Below are 24370 nucleotides of genomic sequence, written 5' to 3' on the forward strand. Positions count from 1 at the left end.
TCATGTTTACATGGATGAGCTGGAACATATTCTTCTTAGTAAAGTATCTCAAGAATGGAAGAAAAAGTATCCAATGTACTCAGCCCTACTATGAAACTAATTTATGGCTTTCATATGAAAGCTATAACCCAGTTATAACCTAAGAATATGGGGAAGGGGGAGAGGGAGGTGGGGGGGAGGATGGGCGGAGGGAGGGTGATGGGTGGGATTACACCTGCGGTGCATCTTACAAGGGTACATGTGAAACTTAGTAAATGTAGAATATAAATGTCTTAACACAATAATTAAGAAAATGCCAGGAAGGCCATGTTAACCAGTGTGATGAAAATGTGTCAAACGGTCTATAAAACTAGTGTATGGTGCCCCATGATAGCATTAATGTACACCGCTATGATTTTATTAAAAAAAAAAAAACAAAAACAAAAAACAGGGTGGTGCCTGTGGCTCAAGGAGTAGGGCACTGGTCCCATATGCCGGAGGTGGCGAGTTCAAACCCAGCCCCGGCCAAAAACCACAAAAAAAAACCAGTGCAGCATTAGCTTTTATGGCTCTAACGCTGGGGACAGGGAAAAACTATTTCTAGGCCACCTGGTAATGTGTGCTCCTCAGATTAGTCCCCAGAAAAAGCTGGACCACAGACTGGTCTCCAGACTCTTCATTCCACAAGAATGAATTTATGCGAATCTTGTCAGACACACAGTTGCTCTTGAACAACACAGGTTTGAATTACTGGGGTCCACTTACATGCGGATTTCCTTCTGCCTCTGCTACCCAGAGAGAAAGACTAACCCCTCCTCTTCTTCTTCCACCTTTATGACGACCCACATACACTTAATAAGTAACAAATTCTTTTTTTTCTCTTCGCGTCGGACGGGTAATGTGCCGACATCGTAACAAGATTTGTGGGAGGCACATCTCACTCAGGCGCATGAAAACCCAATCATCACGCTTACGAACTACAAAAGGATTAAGTAACAAATTCTTATCATTTTCTTTTTTTTTTAATACACAGGCTCACAGGCAAGGTCCTTACGACTTTTCTTTTTTTTTTTTTTTGTAGAGACAGAGTCTCACTGTACTGCCCTCGGTAAAGTGCCGTGGCCTCACAGCTCACAGCAACCTCTACTCTTGGGCTTCCGTGATTCTCTTGCCTCAGCCTCCGAAGTAGCTGGGCCTGTTTGTTGCAAATTGGCCAGGGCCGAGTTTGAACCCGCCACCCTCGGTATATGGGGCTGGTGCCTTACCACAGGCGCCGCCCAATGCCTGGCTATTATTATTATTATTTTTTTTTTTGTAGAGACAGAGTCTCACTGTACCGCTCTCGGGTAGAGTGCTGTAGCATCACAGCTCACAGCAACCTCCAACTCCTGGGCTTACGCGATTCTCCTGACTCAGCCTCCCGAGCAGCTGGGACTACAGGCGCCCGCCACAACGCCCGGCTATTTTTTTTTTTGTTGTTGTTGTTAGTTTGGCCGGGGCCGGGTTTGAACCCGCCACCCTCGGCATATGGGACCGGCGCCCTACCCGCTGAGCCACAGGCGCCGCCCTTACGACTTTCTTAATAACACTACCTTTAGCTTACTTTACTGTAATAATACCGTCTATTTCACATGGAACATAGAAAACGTGTTAAACCGACGGTCTGTTATCAGCGAGGCTTCCACTCAACAGCAGGTTATTAGGAAAGTTTCGGGGGGGTCAAAAGTTTTGTGGATTTTCAGTTGGGTTGGTCAAGGGTCAACCATAATTAGTCTATCAGCCAATTTGTGTACTGAATTCCTGTTGCCTCGAATATCTTCGGTGGTTCAGGCCAATGTTTAACAAATGATCCGCCGAGCCCGCGACCCCGGACCCTCGGCCCGCGCTGCCCTCGACCGGGCAGAGCCACAGGTCCGGGAACCGCACAGACCTCCTGAGAAAACCCCCCGGCGGCAGAGACTCCCCCACATCTCGGCCCGCCCGCGACCCGCGTCCCGCGAGGGGCCCAGCACCCAGCGCGAACATACCTGACGGAAGAACGCAGCCATCGCGCTGAGGAGACCACAGCAGCCCTGGCGCCGGAAGTGGCAGGCCTCCCCGACGCGCCACTTCCGGTCCCCGGTCCCTCACCGCCGCCCTCCCCCGCGCCAAGTGGCTGCGCGGGCAGCGCGTTCCGCCGCCCGGCCGGGAGTCCCGTGCGCGGCCTCGGCTCTGTAGTAACTGCGCCGTCCGCCCCGGGAGTAGCCCGGTCTCACACTCTTGCTTAGGATGAATTTAAAATCCCTCTTGACAGGCAGAATGCAACTGTAACCTTGGTTCCAAGCGGCCGTTTCCTGTGGTGCAGGTCACTCTACGGACAGCGAGACTCCTTCCCGCAAACGCGTCCAGCTCCGGAGAGAGACGCTCATTCCGCACGGACGCTGGCCGCACGCACGCAAGGCTTCGCCGTTTTTAAAGGACACGTCCCAAGTAATCAAATACAGAAGCTGTGGCACATTTCTTTATCAGCAAAAGCCCGCCCCTCGGGAGGTCTCCGTTCCTCTTTGGACGAAATACAGTGAAGTTCCTGCCGAAAGTGTGTTCACTCTTCAATTTCACCTCTCGGCCTGCTTGGGTCCAGAGCCGGGTGTTAGAATCAGATTACTGACCCGCCCTGGAAGGATCCACTACATCCCCCTCCCAGGAAATAGTGAATGGACCAATCCCTGCCTCTCTGACCCTTTCCCACCCACCTGCCCAGGTAGACTGACCCGCTCAGGAAGGACCAATGCCTGTAGTTCAGCGGCTAGGGCGCCGGCCACATGACCGAAGCTGGGGGGTTCGAACCCGGCCAGGCCTGCCAAACAACAACAACAACAAAAAATAGCCGGGCGTTGTGGCGGGCGCCTGTAGTCCCAGCGACTTGGGAGGCTGAGGCAAGAGAATCGCGTAAGCCCAAGAGTTTGAGGTTGCTGTGAGCTGTGATGCCACAGCACCCTACCGAAGGCTACATAGTGAGACTGTCTCTAAATAAATAAATAAATAAAAATAAAATCCCCATCCGCTATAGCCCACTTGTGGATTTCTTCCCGGTCAGGAATTTCACACACACACACCCTTGCACCCGGGTGGAATAAAAGCCTCTTTGATCACACAAAACCAGGACTCTGTTTTCCTTTCATCTTGCGGCTGGGAATAATCTTTCATCTTTGGGTCCGGAATCTCTCACCAGGTATCTTTCAAAAGGGGATAGTTAGTTATGAAGAAAAAAAGCTGTGTGGATGGTGCCTGTGGCTCAGTAAGAGTGCAGCGGGTTCAAACCCGGCCTCAGCCAAACTGCAACAAAAAAATAGCCGGGTGTTGTGGCAGGCACCTGTAGTCCCAGCTGCTTGGGAGGCTGAGGCAAGAGAATCGCCTAGGCCCAAGAGTTAGAGGTGAGCCGTGTGACCTCATGGCACTCTACCCGAGGATGGTACAGTGAGACTCTGTACAAAAAAAAACGCTAAAAGCTGTGCTTTCTCAGCTGCCTAAATTTCACCACTTCTAAGACATCTCTTCTCGTTTTATATTCTTTCTGAAATGGGATAAAAGACTTGATTCTTGGCATTTACACATTTACAGAGTATCTGCCTTGTTCCAGGCACCACACTACATGCTTATTTATGTAAAAGTATATTTGGTCAAAAATATTATATCAAAGAAAAGGAAGAGTACGATCTGTGTAGAAGTAAAGAATTTGTTGTTTTTGTTGTCCTCATAATATCTGATTTTCATTTTAGAATATTCAACTGCCAACACCACAAAATAAATTGCATTGATGCTTTTACACCAAAAGCCCAAAAGAAAGTTCTGTGAGTTGTTCCAACTCCTTGGAGAGAACAGTGGAACCTGAACAGGTTTTCTAACTGTAGAAATGAAGTGATGGCTGAGTGCAGTGACTGCTATGGAAGACCGACAGCATCTTTAATCTTTTGTGAGGACATTGCTCTCTTAAACCATGCTGGAAACAGGTGTATGGAAAACTGCCCACCTCAGCCTGAGAGCTTTTCTCTCCAGGTTATTTTTGCAAAGACCTGAAAATTACCTTCCATTGCCATCAAGTCAGATGAGCTTTAATTACTTTTTTTGTAAAAAGAAGTAACAGTGGCTTGGCACCCATAGCACAGTGGTTACGGTGCCCGCCACATGCACAGAGGCTGGCAGGTTTGAACCGAGTCTGGGCTAGCTAAACAACAATAACAGCCGCAACAAAAAACAGCCAGGTGCCTGTAGTCCCGGCTACTAGGGAGGCTGAGGCAAGAGAATCGCTTAAGCCCAAGAGTTTGAGGTTGCTGTGAGCTGTGATGCCACAGCAGTCTACCAAGGGTGACATAGTGAGACTCTGTCTCAAAAAAAAAAAGTAACAGTTCATGGAGAAATAGGACTCTGTATTCTGAGCCCACTACCCACCTGTCTGAAAAGCACCCTTCTCTAACATCTTATGTGTGATAAGCATCAACACAAGGAAAAATACTTGGAGTTCTCAGATCATCAGAAAATTCATTTGAGTCCAGGTGTGGTGACTCCTGCCTGTAATCTCAGTACTCTGGGAGGCTGAGGCAAATGTACTGCTTGAGCTCATGGGTTTGAGATCAGCCTGCGCAAGAGCAAGACCCCGTCTCTACCAAAAAAAAAGAAAAAACTAGACAGGTATTGTGGTGGGCACCTGCAGCCCCAGCTATTCAGGAAGCTAAGACAAAAGGATCGCTCAAGTCCTAGAGTTGGAGGTTGCTGTGAGCTATAATGACCCCATGACACTCTACCGAGGGCAAGAGATGAGACTCAGTCTCAAAAAAAGAAAAAAAATGAATTTCACAGTGCTTGGCACAACTGGCTATCTTGAGAGGATGGACTGGAGCTAAGAGAGGGAAGCAGCCACCTGCACAACACTATAGGACTGGTAGGGCTGAAGCCCCTTACACAGGCACACCAGTGGGCCTGGACCTTCATGTAGACGTGGCGGTGAGGGCTGGTAGCTGTGGGGTATTGAGCGCTGCCGAGTCTTGCTACAGAGCCCAGACGGACAGAAGGGAAGTTCCTGAAAATACCACACCTTCTCTCCCCAGTCTTCTTAGATGCCCCACTTGGGGCAAGTGGAATGTATACGTGGAAAAAAAAGAAACCAAGTTCTTCTCCCACCCAGAAAAGCTGAAACAATTCATATTGTCCAAGACAGGATAAAAATTTACTAACAAATTTGCTTTAATTTGAAAAGTATTCAAGGAAATAAATTAATGAATTAGTCTGGCCATTCTACAAATTCCACGCCATCTGTCAACTCAGATGAATATATACCATGTCAGAGGAAACAAGACGTGCACACACAAAAGTGTAAAGAAAATTAAAACACTCTTTTATGCCTCTCAGAAGTTCACACGGAAGAGCCTTTTAATACTATCAAGCAATTGAACATGGGAATGTTTTTTTTTCAAGGTCATGAAAAAGTGAATTCCCAGTATGTTTTATAAACTTAAAATAATACAGTATCACTGGCTTTTGTTCTAGTATTTATCAAACTTGCACCTGAGATTTTAGAAAGTGAAAGTTCTTGAGAATTTACCTTCTCCAAATGGATGGGGCCTGAGAACCACGTGACTTTTCTATCTGAGTAGAGAAGGGTGGCAAGAAGCCAGTGCTCAGTCAACGGGGAGGTTCCCCGTGAGGCCCCACAGCCTGGCCGGCAGGGGCTCCCCAGAGCAGGAGCCCCTCAAAGCTCCTGAGCTGCTTCACTCAAGCTCGTGCTCCCCATTTCCAGACTCGCAGTGGAAAGAACCCCGCTTTCTGAGGAAAGAAGAAGATACTGTGTCACACACTACCAATTAAAGATTCTCAAATACTAGAAGTCCTAGGAACAAAAGACTTCAGCAGACCCTTCAGACACCCAGCAGTCAGTGCCCTGGAAGTACACATTCTGCTAAGGGGCTGCAGGGACCTAAGCCCAGAGCTGTGGACGCCAGCTTGGTCTGGCTGCTCTGAGCAATAGCCACAGCCCCCAACCCTCTAGAACAGCAGTTCTCACCCTGTGGGTCACGACCCACAGGAACTATATTAAAGGGTCAAGGCAGAGGCATTAGGAAGGTTGAGAACCACTGCTCTCAAACATCACACTCAGCATCTCCTCATTGTCCCCATCAGCTTGGACCCTGTCTGTCAGGGGCTCCCATGGGCACTTGCCCACCCTTTGAGGCCCACATCCATGCTCTGAACCCCAGTGGTGTTGGGGTCTCTGCAGAATCAAGCCTCTCCCCAGGTGATAGGCCACTAAGGCCAGACGTTTGTGTCTAGGAGGGCACAGAGGAAGGAGCTGCTTCCTCCTCCACCTGACCCAGGAAGGCAGCCTGGAGACCTCCTTGCTCCGAGCAAAGCTGCATAGGGAGGGAGGCGTGCCACAAAGCCTCACCTGGCTTGTTTACTCGACACACCTCTTCCCATGTGTAGTCTGCGAGGTTCACAGGCTGTGTCACCCACGGGTCTATCACCAGCATCTCCAGGGTGGTGCGCTGCTCAGGGGCTGGCTGTAGCAGGCCAGACACCAGGCTCATGAGCTCTGGGGACAGAGAGCAGGCTGGTGTCAAGTGGAGTACATCTCAACACTGCGGGTTCCTGGGTGCTCACCCCCCAGAGCCTCTGAGTGGGAGATGGCCCAGGAACCCTGGGGGCTCTAGCACATGGCCCAGCTGAGTGTAAAGAAAAGCTGTGGGGGCGGTGCCTGTGGCTCAAGGAGTAAGGCGCTGGTCCCATATGCCGGAGGTGGCAGGTTCAAACCCAGCTCCGACCAAAAACCACAAAAAAAAAAAAAAAAAGAAAAGCTGTGGGGGATGTTCATCACCTCTGAAGTGAAAGCCTGGAGGTCATCTCACTCAACCAAGGACCAGACGGAATGAATGTTGGGAAGGTCAGATCTGTTCTGAGGCCTCTGGCTGTGCAAAGCCAGGAACAACTCAGGTTTAACAATTGCCCCATGGGAAGCGGGCAGGAAATCTGAGAGAAGCCCCCGCCTGGGGTCTGGGTGTGAGTCCTGTTCCCTCTAACAAGCCAGGTGTCGACTCAACCAGAGCCAGGCTGAGTCTCACTGTCCCAGGGACACACCCAGGGAGCCTGGTGAAAGCACAAGGTACAGCCCATGGGTAGAACAGCATGCCACAGGAGCCATGCCATTACAGAAACCCAGGACTTGAGAAAAGTTTTTAAACTCTCTTCTAGGCTACTGTGGACGTAATCATGCCCTCCCACAATCCTGTGTTGAAGCCCTGATCCCCCAGGTGATGCTGTCAGGAGCTGCAGCCTTCGGGAGGTAGTTATGGTTAGATGAGGTCACGAGGGTGGGCCCGTGATGGGACTAATGTCCTTCCCAGAGGAGGACAAAACCAGAGAGGCACTCACACACTCACCCTGCTATGTGAGGACACAGCTAGAAGGCAGCCCCTCCAGAACTAGGAGAGACATACATCTGTGGCCTAAGCCACAGTTTCTAGAGTACTCTGTTACCACATCAAAATGACAAGACAGAGGCTTCTAACCTAAGCAAAGAGACCACAGTGCAGACTTTATGTGTGAAGACATTCATAACCTCACTACGTACAACAAGAAATGACTGTTATGGAATCACCGACAGTCCAACCGCCCTGCTGAGAAGAAATGCACGTTCCCATCACACAGAAAACACAAACTGTAAGAGAACAGATGAAGCAAATTCCAAAAGAAAGTCTCTGGGCAGCAGAGCTATGCCCAGCACTTACTGAGGCTACTGGTGCAACCTGCTTCAGAGCCACTTAAACTATCACTCCCATTAGCTAGTTGTGACACCAGCACCTCTGCCTAGAGCAGTCACATCATCACCACACACCACAGTGGGGAGACAGCACGGGTTGGAGCTGCGCACCTGGCCCTGCCACTGCACACGTGGCTATTGACATGCACCCCCCATCACTGGGAAGAGCCTAAAGTAAGGTGACAACAAGCAGATGGTCGCTGTTTTACCCTCCCAAGAACTCTTGTGATGCCCAGCAGTGAGTGTCCAGAGAACTAAAGGCTAGGGAATAGTGAGCTCCTGGGCGTGAACACCCTGTGTGTGCAGCTGCTAGTGAACTAATCTGACTCGCCAAGATGGAACAGTGTGAGTCATCCTTTGGTGCTTCAGCGCCACCTCAGGTTGGGAAGCAGTTTTTCCATACTATCCCAGTGTTCCTATTGACGCCTCACTGCCCACCACCCTGCCACAGCCCTAGGGCTCCTGCTCTGCTCACTCCAGACTTGCAAGGACTTCCTTGCCTCCGAGTCCATACCTGCCACCCCTACTGGTCCTCGCAAACGGTGTTGTGTCCTGGGGTGAGCCCAGCCACAGGCCCTCAGCCCTCTTGTGGGAAGGTCCTGGTATGACAGAGCTTCTGTTTGAGCTGCTGGGAGGTCATGTCCTTGGTGCACACTCTGACATCCACTGACAAACCCCAAGTTTGTTTCTCAGAAGCAGGTTTCTGAGATCCACAGGGGAACACTAATAAAAGTTACATTATCAAGATATTTTTGAAGTCAGATTCAAATTATTCTGATGCTGAGATTGAAGCAGTATATTACATGAAAAGAAAACAAAGCTAGATGAGCTCACCAACATGCACAAGGGCATCAAGGACACAGGTGGGAGCAGTGCCCTCCCTGCCCACAGCATGCTCACCTGCAGACACCAGGTATGGTGGATGTATGGCAGCCTCCACAGTCTCCTCCAGCTCACAGAAGGGGTTCTCCTCAAAGATCAGAGTGTACAGCGTGACTCCCAGAGACCACATCTCCAGCTCCGGCCCTCGGTAACTGACAAAGAAAAAAAAGCATGGTACCACAGCGCTGCACATGGCACCTGCCCAGCCAGCCTGGGTTTCCAGGTGACCAGCCGTGCTCCTCAACCATGCGCCCCACTTCTTTGTTTTTTTTTTTTTTTTTTTGAGACAGTCTCACTTTGTCATCCTCAGTAGAGTGCCATGACGTCATAGCTCACAGCAACTTCAAACTACTGGGCTTAAGTGATTCTCTTGCCTCAGCCTCCCAAGTTGGGACTACAGGCACCTGTCACAGCGCCTGGCTATTTTTAGAGACGAGGTCTCACTCTTGCTCAAGCTCTTCTTGAGCCTATAAACTCAGGCAATCCACCCGCCTCGGCCTCCCAAGTGCTGGGATTACAGGTGTGAGGCATCACACCCGACCTCATGCGTCCCACTTCTGCACGCCCACCCTGTGCAGGGAGGAGGGAGGCCCTCCAGAGCACAGTCTATCAGGAAACTCAGTACGAACCACGACAAGGAAATGCAACACGCAGCTCTGGGAGCAAAGCCAGTGTCTGCTGGGGGCCAAGGGCATCCTGCAGGGAGCAGAGAGCCAGCCACATGGCCCTGCTGACAGCATGCGAGCCACATAGGCCCTGGATAGGGCTTCTGACCTGCAGAAAGTCACTAGGTGGCAACAGGAAGGGTCCTCAAGGCTGAGACCAGAGGAGCTGAGAAAGGCTCCAGGATGCCAAGGGGACGGCAAGATGAGAAGAAGGGGAACTGCAGGAGGAGGGCTTTCTGGCAGTGGCCAGCCTGGGAGCAAGTTTTAGGAGAAGACGTGGGCACTGCTGCTTGTCACTCAAGCAGGGAGCAAGCTCTGGGAGAAGAGCAGGCATGACTGCTGCTTGTCACTGTGAGCTGGGCCCCTGCAGGCACTGATGCTGTGCCCCAGCTCTCACATGGTTCCACCCTGATCCTCACAGCAGCCTGGCAGGATAATACTGCCTGTGTCTTACACAGAAAAACAGACCCAGCAGGCACCAGGCCGACTGTACCCCCCGACCCTGTGCCACCCACAGTTATGAGTCTCTTAGCTAGGGAGCCGGGCAGCCTGGCCCAAGAGTACCCCCAAGAATCAGCAGCCTCTCACCATGGGCTAAGAGAAATTTCAGCACTGAGAAGAGGACCCAGGACAGATCCCTCACCATCTTGAGAACGCTAGGGCAGAAAACCAAGCCAGAGATAGAAAGCAGGCTCAAAGAAGGGGTCACTGAGAGTCAGCAGGGGAGTGAGGGGAGGAAGGAATAAGAACTGGGACCTGACTCAGCACAGACAGGCCACATCCAGGGGACTGAGTGGGACAGGGTGGCCAGCACAGACCTCAGGGAAGCAAAGGGAGCAGAGGCTGCATGAGCTGGAGCAAGGGAATCAGATGTGGCAGTTTTTGTCTTTATGTTGTTTGCTTTTTAGGGAGAGATTTCAAGAATTTTAGAAGATAGAGTAAAATGGGTCAGCAAGCTTCTCCCTTAAGTGGGTAGACAGTGAGTATCTCAGGCCTGTGCCCATGTGGTCTCTGGCAGCAACAGTGCAGAGGACAACAGCTAAACCGCAGCATGGCGGACCCCACAAGACCTCGCTCTCACAAGGTGGCAGGAGGCCCACACACCCCACATGCACAGCAGCCTTGCTCACCACAGTCAAAAGTGGGAGCCACACAAGCAACCCATCTCCCGACAAGTGGAGATCCAGGGCACATGCAAAGGGGTGTTACTCTGGCTGAGAAAGAAGGGGACAACCGACACCTGCTACAGCCCAGGGGAACCTGGAAGACTCCTGCCAGGTGAAATGAGCCAGGCACAGAAGGACAGACCCTGTGTGTTCCCACTCATGTGAGGTCCCAGAGGAGTCAGACTCGCAGAGACAGAGGCAGGATGGAGAACGCTGGGGCCTGGGCAGCATTTAATGTGGACAGAGTATCCGTTTGGGAAGATGAAAGAATTCTGGAGTGGACAGTGGTGATAGCTGCACAACAGCCTGACCATCCCTGATGCTGCTAACCACATTTAAACAGTTAAGGGGGTAAATTTTATGTCACGTGCATTTTACCACAATAAAAAAAATGTTTTTAACAAGAGGTGGGATGAACTCAGACAAGGTCCATAGTTTCCTCACCTCCAGAGAAGGACACAAAATTAACAAGGAAGGAAGCAAAGTTCCTAACCGTGGGACAGAGACCGTGGGGTCAGGGGCTCAGGTCGAAGAAGAAGCCTGGGCTCTGGGGTGTGGGGGCAGCAGGTCCCAAGCAGCTGGTTGGAGCCCCATGGGAACCCTGTGGGTTAGCCTCACAGCCTGGGGTGCAGTGGGCATGGCAGGTCAAAGGGCAGACTGCAGACACACAGCTCTCCTTCCAACATGTCAGAGTGGCCACTGCAGGCAGGGCAGGGCAGAACTGACCCACTCACTGCACCAGGGAAACCAGGTTAGGCCTGGAAAGAAACCCGAAGGCTCTTCCTGGACCACTCCCTACAGCATCTACTGATGTTTGGTGGTTCTGAATTCACAGAGGCTCTAGAGCAGGGGTCCTCAAACTATGGCCCACGGGCCACATGTGGCCCACTGAGGACATTTATCCAGCCCACTGGGTGTTTTTGCCACAGCAGCCTGTCCTGCTTAGCAGCCAACTTGTCGCGGCCCACCGGGTGTTTTTGTCACCCTGCCTGTCCTGCTTAGCAGCCGACTCGTCCTGGGCCGCAGTGCGCATGTGTGGAATGTGCGCCAACTCTCTAACTCCTCTCGTCTCTGTCTCTCCCCGCCCCTCCTTCTGTCTCTCCCCGCCCCTCCTTCTCTCTGTCTCTCCCCGCCCCTCCTTCTCTCTCTCTCCCCGCCCCTCCTTCTCTCTGTCTCTCCCCGCCCCTCCTTCTCTCTGTCTCTCCCCGCCCCTCCTTCTCTCTGTCTCTCCCCGCCCCTCCTTCTGTCTCTCCCCGCCCCTCCTTCTGTCTCTCCCCGCCCCTCCTTCTCTCTGTCTCTCCCCGCCCCTCCTTCTGTCTCTCCCCGCCCCTCCTTCTCTCTGTCTCTCCCCGCCCCTCCTTCTCTCTGTCTCTTGACTCCTCTTCAGTCTCTGGTGTAATCAGAGGAGTCACCAGGTTGCCTGTGCACAGCCTGCTGCTGCCTAAGGACCCAGGTAAGAACAAGTTAGGATTTTTTTTTAAGTTAGGAGGTCTATTTTTTTTGCAGTTAGTAGGGCCTTTATTGTGTGTGGTTAAGGAGGGCCTTTTTTTTTTCTAAAGTTAGGAGGTCTTTTCTTTTTTTTTTTTTGCAGATAGGGGGCACCTTTTTTTTTTGAAGTTAGAAGAGCCTCTTTTTTTTTTTCTTTTTTTTTTTTGTAGAGACAGAGTCTCACTTTACCGCCCTCAGTAGAGTGCCATGATGTCACAGACTCACAGCAACCTCCAGCTCTTGGGCTTTCGCGATTCTCCTGCCTCAGCCTCCTGAGCAGCTGGGACTACAGGAGCCCGCCACAATGCCCAGCTAAGAAGAGCCTCTTTTTTTGAAGTTAGGAGAGCCTTTTTTTTCAAGTTGGTTAGTTGGTTGGGGGTGGTTTCGGGGGGGAGGGGGGTTTGCATCACAGTGATAACACAAATAGTCAGCGCTCAGTGCTAATGCAAATGGTCAGAGGTCAGAGGTAATGCAAATGGTCAGAGCTCAGAGGTAATGCAAATAGTCAGTGCTCAGTGGTAATGATAACTGTAAGTGCTCAGTGTTCATGCAAATTGTTAGCGCTCAGTATTAATGCAAATTGTCAGCAGTCAGTGTTATCGCAAATGGTCAGTGCTCAGTGTTAATGCAAATGGTCAGTGCTCAGTGTTAATGCAAATGGTCAGTGCTCAGTGTTATCGCATGGTGGCCCCAAACTGGTAATCTGCCTAGGACCCTATGGGAACTTAATCCGGCTCTGCAGACAGCTGAGGAGTAGGAAACCCAATTTAATTCACAGTAAGTGAATTTATATTCTGATTGCTATTCAGTTGTGTATGATGTTGTATGTTGTGTGCTGTGTAAGCCCCAGTTCACACTGTTGTGATCTCTGAGCAGTGCAAGTTCAGCCATACATATGCTTGTATGGCTAAACTCACATTAGATTTGGGAAAAAAAAGGCATACATGCCTTCTCTTTTCCTGCAGTGAAATCTGATCACATGGGTCTTCTCACCCATGAGATCAGATTCCTGTGAGAGTTCACAGATCTCAGTGCAGTTCGCACAGGGTAGTGTGAAGGAAAGGTGGTGGAGGAACCAGCTCTGTAATTGTGCCTGTTCCTGCACCATACCAGTGTGAGCCTGAGGTAAAAGCGGAGTTCCACCATATGGGCACTGGTGAGGCTGAAATGATGTGGACTGGCAAGGCTGCATTGATGGGCACTGATCAGACTGCGTTGATGGGCACTGATCAGACTGCATTGATGGGCAGTGCAGTCTATATGTCTCTGTGTGGGCAAAGTTATTGCTGACATATTGTTTTTGGAGTGCTGTATATATATATATATATATTGGTATTTTACTAATAGCAATTTGGAATCCCTAGGAAACAATGATATCAAGAAAGAGAAAAATTGACTCAGTGTAGGATATTCAAAGAACAGTGGACTTATGATTACTTTTTCATGCAGTACAAGGAAAGAGCTGTGTGTTTGATACACCAGAATATAATGTCTGTGTTCAAAGAATACAATTTGCGTCGACACTATCAAACTCAACATAAAGATAAATATGATTGTTTGGTCGGAGAAGTGAGAAAAGATAAAATATTAAAACTGAAATATACATTGACAACTCAGCAAAACACTTTTGTGAAGCAGAAACAGCTAAATACTTCATCACCGCAAGCAAGTTTTCAAGTTGCCAAGCTAATAGCGTGCACTGGCAGACCATTCGTGGAGGGAGAATTTGTTAAAGAATGCCTTCTTTCTGTTGCCAAAGAGATGTGTCCAGAGAAGGCCAATTTATTTAGTACAGTGAGTCTTTCAGTACCCCCAATTACACGAAGGATTGAAGACATGGGAGACAATTTGCATCAGCATTTGCAAAACTCCACAAAAAAACTTTCCTATTTTTCCTTGGCACTCGACGAAAGTAATGATGTTCCTGATCCTGAACAACTTCTAATTTTTATTCGTGGGACGAATGACTATTTCAAAGTCACAGAAGAGCTTGCTGCACTGCAAAGCATCAAAGGAACAACTACAGGAGAGGATATCTATGAAAAGGTTTGCCAAACTGTGAATGGTTTGGAGCTGGACTGGGCTAAACTAGCCAGTGTGACAACTGATGGTGCTCCTAGCATGGTGGGGTCTAAGAAAGGAGTAATTGCTCGCATTAACCAAGAGATGGACAAACATAACCATTCTCATCCAATAGCCATACACTGCCTCATCCACCAACAAGCACTGTGTAATAAATCACTGAAGTGGGACTCTGTTATGAAAACTGTGGTATCTTGTGTTAACTTCATTAGAGCTAATGCACTAAACCACAGACAATTTCAGGAATTTCTGTCTGAGCTAAATGTTGCCTGTGAAGATGTTCCGTACTACACAGAAGTCCATTGGCTGAGTCGAGGGAAAGTTTTGAAACATTTCTATGACTTACTTCCACAGATTACAGCTTTTCTGCTTTCAAAAAACAAAGAAGTACCAGAGCTCAATGATGTAGAATGGAAATGGCACCTTGCCTTTCTGACAGAGGTAACAGAGCTACTCAACAGTTTCAATGTGCAACTTTAAGGAAAGGGGAAGCTCATCTGTGATATGCAATCACATGTGAAATCATTTGAAGTAAAATTAGGCCTCCTCATCAAACAAGTGAAGGAGGAAAATTTCTGCCGTCTCTTCACAACTCAAAATCTGTTAGTGGAAAAACCATTGGTTGCATTCCCAAATAAAACATGTATAGATTCACTGGAAAAGCTGCAAAAGGAATTCCAATTTAGATTTAAAGAGCTTCATCTCCATGAACAGGACATACAGCTTTTCCGTAACCCATTTTCTACTGACATTGAAAATGTGGATACAGGCGGTGCCTGTGGCTCAGTTGGTGGGGCGCCGGCCCCATATGCTGAGGGTGGTGGGTTCAATCCCGGCCCCGGCTGAACTGCAACCAAAAAATAGCTGGGCGTTGTGGCGGGCGCCTGTGGTCCCAGCTGCTAGGGAGGCTGAGGCAGGAGAGTCGCTTAAGCCCAGGAGTTGGAGGTTGCTGTGAGCTGTGTGATGCCACAACACTCTACCAAGGGCGGTACAGTGAGACTCTATCTCTACAAAAAAAAAAAAAAGAAAATGTGGATACAATTTACCAGACGGAACTGGCTGAACTGCAGAATTGTGACTCTCTGAAAGACACATTCAAATTAAGCAGCCTTCCTAATTTCTACGCGTCTCTCCCCTCTGAGACAGATCCTAATCTCAGAAACCATGCCCTCAAAATGGCAACCATCCTTGGCAGCACTTATGTCTGTGAACAGACTTTTTCCAGAATGAAACATCTGAAATCTCCAACCAGATCTAGACTAACTGATGCACACACTTGCATACTTGTTACGACTAGCAGTGACAAATATGGAACAGGACATTGACTGTCTCATTAGCCAAAAGCAGGACAATAGTTCCCACTGAAACACTGGTAAGTTTGTTGATTTAACTTTACTTGTTCTTCATTTTAAATATTGTATTTGTTCCCGTTTTGTTTTTTTACTTCAAAATAAAATATGTGCAGTGTGGATAGGAATTTGTTCATAGTTGTTTTGTTTTTTTTTTGTAGAGACAGAGTCTCACTTTACCGCCTTTAGTAGAGTGCCATGATGTCACAGGACTCACAGCAACCTCTAGCTCTTGGGCTTCAGCAATTCTCCTGCCTCAGCCTCCCAAGCAGCTGAGACTACAGGCACCTGCCACAACGCCCGGCTATTTTTTGGTTGCAGTTCAGCCGGGGCTGGGTTTGAACTCACCACCCTCGGTATATGGGGCCAGCGCCCTACTCACTGAGCCACAGGCGCCACCCTCATAGTTTTTTTTTTAAAACTATAGTCTGGCCCTCCAACGGTCTGAGGGACAGTGAACTGGCCCCCTGTTTAAAAAGTTGAGGACCCCTGCTCTAGAGGGCCAGGCTTGACTGGTACTCCTTCCACACCCTGCCACCGGCAAGCAACACAGGTGGGCCCCACACATGGGCCAGCCCAAGAGCTCAGCACACTCTGTGGAGAGGCTGGTACAGCACTTCCTGGGTCTGAGGTGAGATGCAACCTCGCAGACTATGGCCTCCAGTCTCTTATCTCCCCTGCACTGACCACATGGAGTGGTTGCAGCCAGCACAGCAGAGCACAGCAGCAAGGGGCCGTGCAGTGCTGTGACAGTCCTGCCTCTGACACCAACACAAGGGCACTTCTATGGGTATATGCAGCAGGCAGGTGGAAACGCTGTGGCTATTTCACATGTGTGAAGACACTGGGCTTCTATGCAGTGAAAAGTGCTGTCAGCAGACGTTTCCACTCAGGACCACAGACACTCCTGTCTTGAGTCCCCAAAGATGAGGTCCTCACCAGGCCAGCCCTTACAGCTCCTAGGCTCACTGACCACAGAGGTGCAAGCCCAGCCACAACCCCAGACACTGCTTCTCCCCCGGCAGGGCCAGAGAGCTGGCTGCTCAGTCACACTGGTGAGGCAATGCAGAGCCTCTGGCCGGACAGCAAAGGCATCTTGGCCAAGGGTCCTCCCTTTCTCTAGGGTGCTTCATCTCTTGAGGGCCCACCCAACAGTATTTTATCAAAATAAACGATTATTCTTTTTTTTTTTTTTTTTTTTTTGTAGAGACAGAGTCTCACTGTACCGCCCTCGGGTAGAGTGCCGTGGCGTCACACGGCTCACAGCAACCTCTTAACTCTTGGGCTTACGCGATTCTCCTGCCTCAGCCTCCCGAGCAGCTGGGACTACAGGCGCCCGCCACAACGCCCGGCTATTTTTTGGTTGCAGTTTAGCCGGGGCTGGGTTTGAACCCGCCACCCTCAGCATATGGGGCTGGCGCCCTACTCACTGAGCCACAGGCGCCGCCCAATAAACTATTATTCTTGTCATCAAAATAAATACACCTAACTGAGAAAGAATCCTCTTCACTTACTTAAACAGTGCCATCATTGGGGACTCTTTTATCTTTTTTAAATATTTTCTTAACTTTTTATTATAAAGAACTCCAACGTGTAGCTGGGCGTTGTAGTGGGCGCCTATAGTCCTAGTTACTCGGGAAGCTGAGGCAAGAGAATCGCCTAAGCGGAGGAGTCGGAGGTTACTGTGAGCTGTGAGCTGTGACGCCACAGCATTCTACCAAGGGTGACAAAGTAAGACTCTGTCTCAAAAGAAAAAAAAAAATGAGCAGAAGCTGAGGAAATAATATAAGAACCACGACCCAGATGCCTTGACCAACACTGCCTGGTCACTGATTTTCGAAAACATTTTCCTTTATCCTGCAATGCCTGCTGACAAATAGCCACAAACAAAAGTGCCTGATGCCACACCCAGACCACGGCCCTGCCTACTTGAGAACTGGCTGCAGCACCAGGCCATACGTACGGGTTCCCCAGGAGGACCTCGGGCGCACAGTACTCAATTGTCCCGCAGAAAGTGTAGAACAGCTTGTCCCTCTCCAGGTAGGCAGCCGAACCAAAGTCTATGAGCTTAATGGTGAAGTCCTCAGCGATGACGATGTTCTCGTCCTTGATGTCACGGTGAAGGATGTTTCTGGAGCGCAGGTACCCCACTGCCGACACCAGCTGCAATTGAGAGGCCAGAGGGGCTTTTAAAAATGCAATCCAAGCAGGCGCGGTGGCTCATGCCTGTAACCCTAGCACTCTGGGAGGCCGAGGCAGGTGATTGCCTGAGCTCACAGGTTCAAGACCAGCCTGAGCTAGAGCGAGACCCCATCTCTAAAAACTAGCTGGGCATTGTGATGGGCGCCTGTAGTCCCAGCTACTTGGGAGGAGGCAAGAGAATCACTTGAGCCCAAGAGTTTGAGGTGTTGTGAGCTATGATGCCACAGCACTCTACCAAGTGTGACAAAGTAAGACGTTGTCTCAAAAACAATCAAACAAACAAATGCAATCCAAGTAAAATATGCACTTAAAATAAATGTCAATAAGACAAAAAGAAAAATAAACATTCTCCAACTCTTAATGAACTTGTGATTGAGCAAGGAGGCCCAGGCCTGGTACTGGGAGTTATTTACCCATATCTAGAAAGCCAGAAACTCTTGGGAATATGCATCAAAAGTCCAGAACTCAAAGGGTCAACCTACCATTATAGAGTTAATGCAAAGTTTGCTAAACTACCTCTTTGCCTGCTAAAAACTATGGTTGCTATGTTACGGGTAACCTTGAGATAAGTATCAGCACTCGGCAGAAGACCCAAGGTCAATTACTCACTTGGAACTTGGGGGAATAAAATGGGTCCTCTTTACTTTTTAAAACAGCAGCTTTTTTTTTTTAAGACAGAGGCTCACTTTGTCACCCTCAGTAGAGTGCCATGGCATCATAGCTCACAGCAACTTCAAATTCTTGGGCTCCAAGTGACTCTCTTGTCTCAGCCTCCCAAGTAGCTGGGACTACAGGTGCCCACCACAACACCCAGCTATTTTTAGACGAGGTCTCACTCTGGCTCAGGCTAGTCTCGAACCTGTGAGCTCAGGCAATCCATCCACCTCAGCCTCCCAAATGCTGGGATTACAGCTGTGAGCCACCACACCCAGCCAACAACAGCTATTTGTCTTTCTTAATCGGCATGGCTTTGTCTGGCTAAACTTCCTGGAACCTTGAAACTAACTTGCATGCTTCCGCTTCTCTAAACCTGCACGTTTTGATACCACCAATGAAGAACAATATGATAATTACTTTGTCTACTTGTGAATCCAATGAAAGGACAGGGACAGGGCTGATGGGAGAGCTTGGCCATTTTTGGACTTTAGTTGCCGTGGCTCTGCTGGCTGAAATGAAGCCCCTTCCTCTTTTATGTCTGGTGTTTGGGTGATTCTTTCTCTCCACTGGACCTAGATTCCCGCTACAGTGACAGGGAAGAATTCTGGATGCTGAAGACATGGGGCACAGTGAAGAGAGTGGGGTCAGCCCCAGAGGTGCACCCAGTGGCCAGCACATGCCAGCCCAAGAGTCTGTGCAGCCACACAGACCCAGAAGTGATTTCTGTCTATCACTAACTTGCCCATGACACACCCACGCCCATCTCAGGAGGAAAACAGGCCACAAAGCAGAAGCTAAGAGACTCACGGTGGGCAAGCAAGTGCAGGTTTCGTGGGAAGTGGGAACTGCCCAAGAGAGTGCCCTGAGCAGACACCCTCAGTCACACGGAGGGAAAGTGACTTGCCCAGAATTCAAGTGGCAATTTGAGGCAGAGCCAGGAGCAGAAACTCCAACTTTGGGGCTCACACAGCTCAAAGAGCAACACGATGTGTCAGGTGTCCTTTCCCGACACATGTACCTTAATGTGGGTCGGTTGGAAATTGGCCTCATGTCCATGGTGGAGTGGCTACAACATGCCCCTCTTGCTCCACATCTCCAGCAGGGCCAGCAAGATTAGCCTTTCAGTCAAGGTGAGGTAATAGTCATAAAACGTGCAACCACATCATAATTTGTACACCAGTGGTACAAGCAACATAGTGACTTGACTGACATAGTTGATCATTTTGATCTCTAGGGACAATTTTAAATCTACAAATGGATATCTTTGAATCAGAGGCAACAGTTAATAGATTAACTAAGCCCAATTCCTTAATGTGTATTAATAATGCATGCATATCTGTGCATGAGACATACGTACACCTGCTTTTTTATAGACACACATGCATACCTATCCACACCTGCATACACAGACGTGGTTTCTGTCTGTCACTAACTTGCCCATGACACACCCACGCCCATCTCAGGAGGAAGACAGGCCACAAAGCAGAAGCTTAGAGACTCATGGTGGGCAAGCAAGTGCAGGTTTCATGGGAAGTGGGAACTGCCCAAGAGAGTGCCCTGAGCAGACACAGGTGTGCAGATACACAGGCAACACATGCACCTTTGCATGTGCACATATAAACGCACACACATGCATACGCAGACACATGTCCACTAGGCAGGATCCAGTCAGGAGACAGAAACTCCACGTCAACTGCAGGTGAAAGTTTCACGAGAGGCACTCCCTGCACTAGGGATCACAGGAGAGGAGCAGAGACGGCACAGCTGCTCTTCCTGCAGGCCCCTGGGCTGACAGCTGCCCACGAGCAACCTGGACAGCAGAGCAGGTGCCAGGCAGCAGCTGCATCACAGAGCAGGCCCTGGTGACCATGGAGCTGGAGCTGAACAGACACATGCTGACCACTGCATCTGAATACAACACAGACCCACAATTCCACACTTACACATGATAACATTTGTGTACATGCATTTACCAAGGGCTACAGGCACTCTCCAAGCATCTCAGAGTAGAGAACGCAGTTATCTGCACCCCTGGCCCAGAATCAACCACTGTTAGGCAGCAGCTCTCAAGGGACTCCCAGCATTACCTCAAATAGAGACTATTTGCCACAGAGATTTCAGAAAAAATCTCTGCCACAAATGATACAAATCCATAATTTTCCAACCTAAGAAGAGGAAGAAAGTGACCTATTATTTAGCAGAAACTTATAAGTAGGCACCTGAAAAACTAAATTTCAGAAATCCGATAGCTTCTGAGAGGGCACAGCTCTGAGGAAGAAATACTAATTTATGGAGCTGTCATTAGAAATTGAGCCCCATATACCGAGGGTGGCGGGTTCAAACCCGGCCCCCGGCCAAACTGCAACCAAAAAATAGCCGAGCGTTGTGGCAGGCGCCTGTAGTCCCAGCTACTCGGGAGGCTGAGGCAAGAGAATCGCTTAAGCCCAGGAGTTGGAGGTTGCTGTGAGCTGTGTGAGGCCACGGCACTCTACCTAGGGTCTTAAAGTGAAACTCTGTCTCTACAAAAAAAAAAAAAAGAAATTGAGTCATCCCCAGGAAACAGTAAAAAAGCAAATCTGAGGGCAGCGCCTGTAGCTCAGTGGGTAGGGCACTAGCCCTATATACCGAGGGTGGTAGGTTCGAACCCGGCCCCACCAGACTGCAACAAAAAAAGAAAATAGCCGGGCATTGTAGTGGGCGCCTGTAGTCCCAGCTACTCGGGAGGCTAAGGCAAGAGAATCGCCTAAGCCCAGGAGTTGGAGATTGCTATGAGCTCTGTGACACCATGGCACTCTACTGAGGGCAATAAAGTAAGACTCTATCTCTAAAAAAAGAAAAAAAAAAAGCAAATTTGAATTGTTCACATAGTTCTTTCTGGGGAGCTGGGAAGAGTTTAGGAGGCAGCCACCACCTTCTCCTTAAAACTCAAAGCAAGACCAATTGTTTCTTCCTTCCTCCCTCCCTTTGCCTCTCTCCCTCTCGTAGGGAGCCTTCCTACCTTGGTCACACTCTCATTCCAATAAAATACATGGTCAAAGACCAACACATAACACAGTGAGATGATCAGAGTCTCCATCTCCAATCTCCGGAGTCATCATCCATATCAATGACTTTGACTAGCTGATGGCCCCTCTGCTGAGCACTCACAACCTGCACGCTGGGCTGTGCACCTGCTGGGGCCCTCTCTAACTCAGTCCCATCAGCCTCATTATGCAGATGCCGTAATGACTCCCATGAGGCTTGAGCATAGCAGTTATTTCCCCAAAATCCCACGGCTGGTGGAGGACAAGAATTCAAATCACATACACAGGGCACAAAGCCCAGTGTGACAGCTTTGTGATCAGTGCTCACAAATAAATCTAGATCCCTGCTCATTCCAGAACAGGGTCTGGCCTCATCCTACCCAACCTCACTTTGTCTACTTCAACCAAAAAATTTTCTTCTCGAAATATGTATCTTACTCCATAAAATCCCCAAACTGAAGGCCAGATGCAGCTGACAGAGAGAACCCCCCACATCACGGACCTTGGCTGCCCAGGTCCCCAGCCCACACCCCCCAGCAAGGCTCTGGTCATTCTCACTTGTCGAAAGATGTAGCTTGCCAGGGGCTCGTCCAGCCTTGGGTGGCGGTCGATGAAGGCAAAGAGGTCCAGGCCGGAGCCATGCTTCTCCATCACCAGTTGGAAGAACCCTTGGTTCTCAAACACATCCAAAACCTGGGAAGAGACAAAGCCAAGTCCAGCTCCTCCCAGATACCTTCAAGCTGACACATGAGCAATGTCTGAACATCATTAGATAGGAATGGTCATCTACCTTAATGATATTGGCATGCTCCACCCTGGAAAGAATTGCAATCTCTAAAGTGACTTTCCCAAGTTTGGGGTCCTCGATCCAACAGTCCTCCAAAACCTTCTCCTTCTTAATAAACTTCACCACCACCTGAGGAAAGCAAGGGGAGACAGCTGGAACTAGTCCCCCAGCGTCCCAGTAAGCCAGGGGGGCCCATCATTATGTCAGGCGGCATGTGGGGCTTCTGCACTGGCCCCAAATCCCAGGGACATGAGGAAAGAAACATCATCATAAACCCTGCAGCACAACGACACAGAACGAGGTTTGTGATCAGTAGCTTGTGGCAAGTCTGCGCATCCTCCACAAAGCAGACTGGACTGATGAGGATGAGAGTGGAGACAGGTGGGTTGGGGAACCTCACTCCCAGCTGGGGAGAGGCCGGGCACCCTCTCTCATCCCACCCTAACTTTTTTCCCGAGGAATGTGTGTCCTGGCTAAGAAATAACAAGCTGGGCGGCGCCTGTGGCTCAGTCAGTAAGGCGCCGGCCCCATATACCGAGGGTGGCGGGTTCAAACCCGGCCCCGGCCAAACTGCAACAACAAAAAAAAAAAAAACAGCCGGGCGTTGTGGCGGGCGCCTGTAGTCCCAGCTACTCTGGAGGCTGAGGCAAGAGAATTGCTTAAACCCAGGAGTTGGAGGTTGCTGTGAGCTATGTGAGGCCACAGCACTCTACCGAGGGTGATAAAGTGAAACTCTGTCTCTACAAAAAAAAAAAAAAAAGAAATAACAAGCTGAGAACTAAAACACATAAAGAAAACCCAGGCTCGGCCCTGTAGCACAGTGGTTATGGTTCCAGCCATATGCACCAAGCCTGGAGGGTTCAAACCTAACCTGGGCCAACAATGACAACTACAACAAAAAATAACCAGGCATTATGGCAGGTGCCTGTAGTCCCAGCGACTTGGAAGGCTGACGCAAGAGAATCGCTTAGCCCAAGAGTTTGAGGTTGCTGTGAGCTGTGATGCCATAGTACTCTACCGAGGGTGATATAGTGAGACTCTTTCAAAAAAAAGAAAAAGAAAAAGAAAAAAGAATCCCCATCATTCTTAGATATGCTTTCAACACAGATTCTGAGATTAATCAGAGTTCAGCAAGACTGATGGACATAGGTAAAACACTACCACAACTATAAACAACACTCAATTACAAGGTGTGACAGAAAGAAGCCACTACTCAAAACACAGGGGACACAACAAGTCACCAGAGCTTCCTTGCACACCATCAGCACCTGCTATGACAGGAGCATGCACCCAGGGGAAGAGCGGACATGGCCAGTGCCAAACCCCCCTCACAGAGCTCCCACAGGGAGATGGGCAATAACACAGCACTGCAGACCATCACGAGTGGGGAATCTGGGAAGGAGACTGTGGAGCAGGGAGGTGCCACAGGAGCAGGGCATGGCTGAGTGGGGCTAGGGAGGGACCCCAGGAAAGCAACTTCTGGGGAAGGGGAGACGAGCCCACAGGGAGAGGGCCCCAGGCAGAGGGGCTACAGCCCAGGTTCTGAGGTGGGAGCAGGGCTGCAGGAGGCACCGAGGGATAGCACTGGGGCCAGTGGGAGGAGTGGCAGGGCCTTTACCCAGTCACTGCATTGCAGGTGGTGGCTTGGGCGCCAGCAGACAGAGATGGGAAGAGGACAAACACTAAAGACCCTTTGCCAGGGGCGGCGCCTGTGGCTCAGTGAGTAGGGCGCCGGCCCCATATGCCGAGGGTGGCGGGTTCAAACCCAGCCCCGGCCAAACTGAGACAAAAAAATAGCCGGGCGTTGTGGCGGGCGCCTGTAGTCCCAGCTGCTCGGGAGGCTGAGGCAAGAGAATCGCGTAAGCCCAAGAGTTGGAGGTTGCTGTGAGCCGTGTGACGCCACGGCACTCTACCCGAGGGCGGTACAGTGAGACTCTGTCTCTACAAAAAAAAAAAAAAAAGACCCTTTGCAGGCCAGAGGCGACATAAGAAGGGCAGTAAGAGGCTGACAGTGGAAGCAGCTGGGCCCAAAGAGCAGGTGCCACAGCCAGTAAAGGTCTGCAGAGACTGTGACGAGAGGGAAGGACATGCAGGCAGCTCAGGCAGCTCAGCCTTAACCTGTGAATGGAGACACCCCACAGTTGCAGGGTCAAGGGGACAAGAAGACAGGTAGCCCAGGCACACAAATATGAGTTTCAGCAGAAAAGAATGAGGGAGAAGAACTAACAAGAAAAAACAACCCAATTCTCTTCAAGTAAAGGAAGCCCAAACTCTTAAAGGTGTTAGTCAAGAATAAAGAAA

General features: G+C 49.7%; 2 protein-coding genes and 1 non-coding gene across 10 annotated transcripts in view; all 3 read right to left on the reverse strand.

Moving 5' to 3' along the window:
• Positions 1 to 2144, reverse strand: part of MTERF4 (mitochondrial transcription termination factor 4) — a 40253-nt gene extending 38109 nt beyond the window's left edge. For all 5 annotated transcript variants that reach the window (XM_053597258.1, XM_053597257.1, XM_053597256.1 and 2 more), the window contains exon 1: positions 2007 to 2144. In XM_053597258.1, the coding sequence (XP_053453233.1) occupies positions 2007 to 2027 (21 nt within the window). In that variant the 5' untranslated portion in view covers positions 2028 to 2144. The remainder of the gene's footprint in view (positions 1 to 2006) is intronic.
• On the reverse strand, positions 865 to 968 carry LOC128591092 (small nucleolar RNA U13). Its single transcript, XR_008381521.1, has one exon. It is a non-coding gene; the product is annotated as a small nucleolar RNA U13 (small nucleolar RNA).
• A 333-nt stretch (positions 2145 to 2477) lies between the features above and the next one.
• Positions 2478 to 24370, reverse strand: part of PASK (PAS domain containing serine/threonine kinase) — a 55854-nt gene continuing 33961 nt past the window's right edge. For 3 of the 4 annotated variants that reach the window (XM_053597212.1, XM_053597210.1, XM_053597211.1), the window contains 6 exons: positions 22073 to 22198; positions 21841 to 21975; positions 17364 to 17563; positions 8669 to 8802; positions 6398 to 6544; positions 5162 to 5778 (listed from right to left, as the gene is read on the reverse strand). In XM_053597212.1, coding sequence (XP_053453187.1) covers positions 5705 to 5778; positions 6398 to 6544; positions 8669 to 8802; positions 17364 to 17563; positions 21841 to 21975; positions 22073 to 22198 — 816 coding nt within the window. In that variant the 3' untranslated portion in view covers positions 5162 to 5704. Of the gene's footprint in view, positions 2586 to 5161; positions 5779 to 6397; positions 6545 to 8668; positions 8803 to 17363; positions 17564 to 21840; positions 21976 to 22072; positions 22199 to 24370 lie in introns of those variants that run through there. The other variant, XR_008381221.1, reaches the window with a different exon arrangement.

This window comes from Nycticebus coucang, chromosome 7 (genome assembly GCF_027406575.1).
Source record: "Nycticebus coucang isolate mNycCou1 chromosome 7, mNycCou1.pri, whole genome shotgun sequence".
Taxonomy (NCBI): Eukaryota; Metazoa; Chordata; class Mammalia; order Primates; family Lorisidae; genus Nycticebus; species Nycticebus coucang.